The sequence below is a fragment of the Antrostomus carolinensis genome, unplaced genomic scaffold (genome assembly GCF_000700745.2).
Source record: "Antrostomus carolinensis isolate BGI_N321 unplaced genomic scaffold, ASM70074v2 scaffold708, whole genome shotgun sequence".
Classification (NCBI taxonomy): Eukaryota; Metazoa; Chordata; class Aves; order Caprimulgiformes; family Caprimulgidae; genus Antrostomus; species Antrostomus carolinensis.
This window is the reverse complement of record NW_010330675.1, coordinates 4,018-10,228: the sequence shown is the minus strand read 5'-3', so window position 1 is coordinate 10,228 and position 6,211 is coordinate 4,018. Positions and strand designations below refer to the sequence as shown.

At 38.1% G+C, this 6,211-nt stretch overlaps 1 protein-coding gene across 1 annotated transcript in view; it reads right to left on the bottom strand.

Annotated features, from left to right (window-relative positions):
- Window positions 1-5,492, bottom strand: part of ARHGAP28 (Rho GTPase activating protein 28) — a gene marked incomplete at its 5' end in the record, with an annotated part of 20,928 nt that extends 15,436 nt beyond the window's left edge. Inside the window, 2 exons of the mRNA XM_010172962.1 lie at window positions 3,332-3,489; window positions 5,405-5,492. Of these exons, the coding sequence (XP_010171264.1) occupies window positions 3,332-3,489; window positions 5,405-5,492 (246 nt within the window). The remainder of the gene's footprint in view (window positions 1-3,331; window positions 3,490-5,404) is intronic.
- Window positions 5,493-6,211: the final 719 nt, after the last annotated feature.

Sequence of the window (6,211 nt, the reverse complement as noted above, 5' to 3'; positions counted from 1 at the left end):
AGCAGGATATAACATTTTGCTCTGCTTCTGCCTCCCTCAGAATGTTTTCAAATGCTGTTGAAGTAGCTGACACATTTCATCATGGATATGGTTGTATATCAGTCGTGTATGTAATGAATCCATGCCTGCTTTGCATATTACTATTAATTTATGAGGTCTCATAGAAGAGTTCAAACTAAAGATCTGAGGAAAAACCCAGAAGCAAAATCACTTAGGCTTGATGCTAACCTGCCAATTTACTGATACTTTTTATTACTCAAGAAGCATTTAGTCTTAGAAAAAGGACATCCAGCAGATAAATAATTTATTCACATAGGCTTGAACTAAATGATACTTAGTATTTTGGGGGTATGTAAAGATGTCTACATATCTTAGAGACTACAGTGTCATAAAACAGAGCAAGGAATGTTGTGTCATGACAGAAGCATTTGTACCAGTGCCAAAAAGAATAAATACCCATCAGGTTTTGGCATAATTTTTAGACATACTAACAAAGTTATAGTAAAAAACATGCTTTTCAAAGAACTGTGGATCTTTGGTATTGTATGTTTTAAAAATTTAATTGTAATTTAAACTAGTAATTGTTAGTCAGAGGTATAAATAAATAGCATTACAAATCATCTCCTCCCTTCAGGGAGCTGAGTGGAAACCCAGCTTTTAATAGTGTTTTTCTTCTGGAAATTTCATCCCAGTCCTCCCTTTTTTTAAACAAATTTGGACTCAGTAAGTTTAACCCATCTTTAGATGAAGCCAGTCAAACAGATTAAGAGAAAAGCAAACAAAAAAAATAATTAAAGTTACACGTGATTTCAAAAGTAAGAGAGGACAAAAGGCACCTAGATCATGTAGGTTAGAAGTTCCTAAATCATATTGCACTTGGTCTTTCAATAGGGGTTAATTATAATTGGGAGAGAAAAAGTGTAGGGGATGGAATAACTAATTTACCTGCTCTCTGGGACATTTTAGGCCAGAATCTTCCCTCCCCAGAATGCAGCAATACCACTGTTACTCTTATGCTGAGACATAATGCAACAAAGGCTACATAGGTATAGTCTTCTGAAGACACAAAAAATACTAAAGAATATCTATACATTTTGGTTCCAGTGATGCAAAAAGTCTAAAAGCAGTCAAAACACAATAAATAGTCTTGAAAATAAGAAAAAAACCACACAGTATACATATATTTTCTGAGGGCAAAGAGAAAAAGTATGTTTGCCAAGAAAAAAAGACAGACTCCAAAACCGATTACGAAGGGTAGCTACGAAGATTTTCCATGGTGGCTAATTGTCGCCTGGGGTCACTATGATGTGATGCAGTGTTAACACAAGTTTTGGGGCTGGGTCTCTTTCTTCTGTCTTGTGTCATAATTTTCCAGCAATTTTTCTTACAAACAGTGGAGTCACAAAATGCAACACTGAAGGTTACTTTTACTTTGCTATCCTGAAATCAGATTACTAGCATTTTGGCTAAGGATCATATCTGATATTGTGTGACAGGTTGTTTCTATCGAAATATGCAATGTGCTAAGATGGGCCTGAAATGCTTACTGGCTCTTAGTTCTGTAATGTCTTTAACTAAGTCACACTGAGTACAGACCCACACTGGGGAAATTGTATGTAAGCCTATGCAGACAGTGATGTTGAGTTGGCTCTTCTGGGAGCTGCAGGGGACATGCTATTTTATGATATATAATCTCTTCATGCAGCTCAGTATATGCTATCCATGAGGCTGGTTATATTAATGGGTTAGATCTGCCCTGGAGAACCTGTTAGCAAGGAGGTTTGATGTTGAGTAGACTTCAGTCTGTCCCTCTTGGCCCATCTTGAGGAAGAGGGGACACTCCTTCAGAATGTAAATGACTGGTCACTCTGTGTAACAGAGCAAGAGGTAATTTTTTGCTGGGACCCATTACCATCTGAGCCACAATGGGAAAAAACAATTACCATGAGTGGCAGCATAAGAAGTAAAAGAAATGCCAACATCTACAGCTGTGATTGTTGACTATTTAGAAACTCTGTCTGTGATGATGTCATACATCATATTTCTCATGTACTGTTCTGAGCACACAAAACGATGTCCTGCATGCAGACTAGTTCATCTCCAGCACAATACTGGCCTTTTCCGATACTAATCAATTATTCATCCATAGGTCCATGATATTCAATGTACCAACTTCTCTTCCCTGTTTGTTACCAGCTTCCCTGATTTATCAACTGGAAATTGTCTAAGCTGTTGCAGAGAACATTTTGTGTGTATGTGTGTGTTGTAGTGAAGGCTGGGGTCCCAGGTTTGCTATTACAAGGAGCAAGGATGAACATTCAGTTTGCCAAAATTATAATGAATGCAGAGATATCCTTACTCTCCACAAGACACCAAGTTATCCTCATCACAAAAAAACCTAGACACACTAAAGCACAGAGATTTCACACCAGCTGTACTCTACTTGGTGCCTTATCCCTCCTTTCAACAGGGAAGCTTACTTCTGCACTTCAGTTTCTTCTTCCTTGGTGGTGCCTGAGATGGACAAATGGATAATTCTCAGAGAATTCAATATCTGTGTGGATAGCAACAATTTTGGATTAGTTCAGGACCTCAGGACACCATAATATTCAGGAAATGCTTCCAAATAATTTACAGCTATTTCATATATTTCACTAAAAAGGTGTTATCTGAAGCACAAACCTAATGATCCGATTTTCAGTAGTGAAAGTTGTGAGGGCTGATGGAAATAAAAAACTGACTTCCTTGGTTTTAGAAAATAATTCCAGATAATGGCATGACTGCTCAGTGTATGTCTGGTTGGATGATATGATATGATACACTTTCCTTTAACAATTCATGTAGTATCTCCTATAGCACACCATTGTACTGAATATTGATTGTAGACAATGAGTACTGCTGCAGGACTAAGGCTTGCTTTCCCCTTTTCATCTGTGAAGCAATTTTAAATCCCTGTGTTAACAAAGGCAGATAATCTGTTGGGGGAAGAAGAAGGAAAGCAGACCAGTAATGAAAATGATTGCTAGTTTTAGTGAGGTTATACTGGTCTGTATTTATATGTGAAAAATGTGTGGATGATACAATATTTGTGGATTGAGTTACTCATCTGTGATGGGGACTAGTAAAAACCTGACTTGGGTATCCAGATTAGTTTTGGTGCCTCTGGGAATCAGTCACAAACAGTAGTCAGGCATGGCTGGCAGTATCTATAAAGCACATATAGCAAAGGACAGCTAATGGATCTGAACGGACTCCAATGTGCCGGGGATATAAAGCAAGAAATAACTAGGTTAAAGAAACAATAGAGGAAATACATCAAGAACAAACTTACAGGCAAAGCAGAATCTTCCTTTTTGAACCTCTGGTTTTTCGGCCATCCTTGGGTTTTTGGAAGGACTGTAATGGATTCAGAGAAAGAGACCTCATAGGAGAGCTCTTCTGTTATGGATGGGCTGCCTTTATCCAGTCCGCAATCTAGAAAGCTTTTAGCTGAAAATAAGGGAAACAATATATGAACACTCAATGTATGCCTGCATTTAGTACAGAGACATTAAAAAATGAAACAAGATGACAAAAATCTTGAGAAAGTAATAAAGGAAGTGTTTCAAAAGGAATTTCAGTGTAAACCACAGCATGTTCCTGTTTTGTCTGGAGGAAATAACCCCTTAGAAATAAAATCCCTATTTTCATTTTAGATTATTTAACTTTTTGCTTTTCGTGAGAAAGATAGTCAAGTTGGAACTTCCTGTTTGTCAGGAATTATCAAGTTTTTGTACTCCATTCTTGTCTACCTAGGCCAACAAACTGTATTGGCACTTGTCTAATGAACAATTAAAAATAAAAGTTCCTGACAGAATAATGATGTTGACACAGTTTCTCACGTCACTATTGACTTAATTATAATCATAAGACATTGTGTGTATATTTTATATGCCCACATACATATAATTCTCACAGTTGCTAGTTTAGGTGTGTAGCACCAAAACAAGACCCAATGTATAATATTCCAGTTTGAAAAACACTATATCTGCTAGAATTTCTGGTAGATATTGTGAAATTACTTATTGTTCTACTCTAAAATTTAGTCACTTGCTGAAATTAGTGGATGCCAGAGGAAAATTTTTGAAATCAGTGCAATCAAGTACAGAAAAACCCTATTGTCATGGAGTCCAAAGTGTGATAATATGCATGAGTTCCAGTGTTGCCAACTTTCATGACTGATCTCCTGGGACAGTTTTACGTTCGTTTTCCCATAAGGTCCAGCTCCTAGACTCACTTAACTGGAACAGAATCATAGTTTTCATTGGAAGTGGAGTAAAATTTCAGCCCCCAGGACTGCAGAGAAGAGTTTACAAACATGACCCAAGTGCATTCAAAAGCCATCAGAAACTGAATTAAAAAGCATTACATATTTTATAAACATGTGGATGACACATGATTTTTGAATCTTTGCATTTACAGATACAGGGACTTTAACATTTTTGCAACACCCTTGGGTTTGCAAGTCTGGTATGTGTTATTTAGTGGCTCATGGATTCTGAACTGTGGTCTTAGATGTTGCCTAATGGCCAGGTCATTTGAGATGTTTTCATCTCTCCATCCTTGGACCTGGGACCACAAACTGTTTGTGGTACCCCTGGCCATTTGGTTCACCATCTGTTCTTGTACAACTGCTTGCATAGAAAGGTATCAGCAGAGCAGCTTTTGCAACCAAGGAAAATGCCTGTGGCACTATATACAGAGGTAAACATCTAGGAGACTTGTTTAGAAACTCAGATATTAATATCCCTTTAGTTAAGCCCTGAACAATGGTGAGGGGAAGAGCTTTAAAAATAAAGGATGGACATTCCCGCGGAAGGCTGCTAACGGTTATCCAGACACTGAATTATAGCAGAGCTATAATTTTCATAAGCACTGACAGTCACTGTCAGGGCAAAGCATTTAAAGGATGTCCAAGATAACAGTTAGCAGATCAGAATAATAGGGCAGAACCAGAAAAAAAATATTAATTTCTAATACTACAGTTTCTGCAGTACTGGAGAAGAAATGTGAAGGAAATATGCATTTTTCTTGTCATGACTTGCAACAAGAAAACACACTGCTAACATATTTTGGACAAATTCCGCACTGTATTGTTTGGAGGTTATTTTTACATTCCCAGTCTTGCAACGATCAGTACTTTTTAGGCACTGATGCCTCAAGGGCAGCAGCCTGTGTCTGTACAACACCAGTCTTGAATGGAAAACTTTGGTTCCTGCATGACAATAAGCTGACAATGATTTCAAGGAAATATATGCAGCATGGCTCAAACATAGAAGAGGGGACTAACCTCTGAACCCCAAAAGGATCTTTCTATCATTTTTCTAGGAGGAAGTAAATGCTTGTTACACATTGGCATACTCACAGCTAACTGATTTCCAAACTGGCTTCTGCCCAGGAAGCTGGATACCATTAGAAGGAACTGGTGACACTGGAACTGTCTCAAATGTGGGCTGATAGGCAAGGAAAAATGATCAGACTGCAGTGAAGGTAAAAGTCTATGGACAGAAACTGCTATAGTTCAAGCAACAGCGTTATCATTCTCAGGTTACACTCTTTTGCCATGTTTAAACAACCTGTTGTGATTTGCCAGAGTACATTTTTCATAGCCAAGCATGAGAATTAATATTCCTCAGGCTGCACAGATTTGGATCAAGTTGAGGTCAGTAATATTGCAGCTCACTGTAGCTAATGAGTCCTGTCCTATATAATGACTGAAATTAGCTAAGTAAATTGCTGTACCTAATTGTACTAAACGAAAGGTCCTTGTCAAATTGTAATCCATCCTACTTTTAATTATTTTGCCCACAAATCTTTTTGAGGATTGTCTGACACATGACGAATGTCCACTGCTCCTAAGCACCTGTCAGAATCCAGGCTGTTCACTGCTTTTCAGAATTTGGACACCAGCAGATTACTAATGGATGGATGTCCTCCCCTAGATTATATACTAACACTTTACCAGTGAACTGCAAAAAGAGTTTTGGGGGAAAAAAGACCTTGTCTGTGGTCAAATTAATTTCTTTCCACTCCAGAAATCATTCTACACTGTGTGAAAATGGGGGAAGTGTGTGCGACACAGCAGAGAAGGGACTCTGAAGCCCAGGGGTGACTTTCAAGCACTGTCACCTCTTCTTGGCAGCTGAGTTTTGCCTTTGTTCTCAGCAGTTTT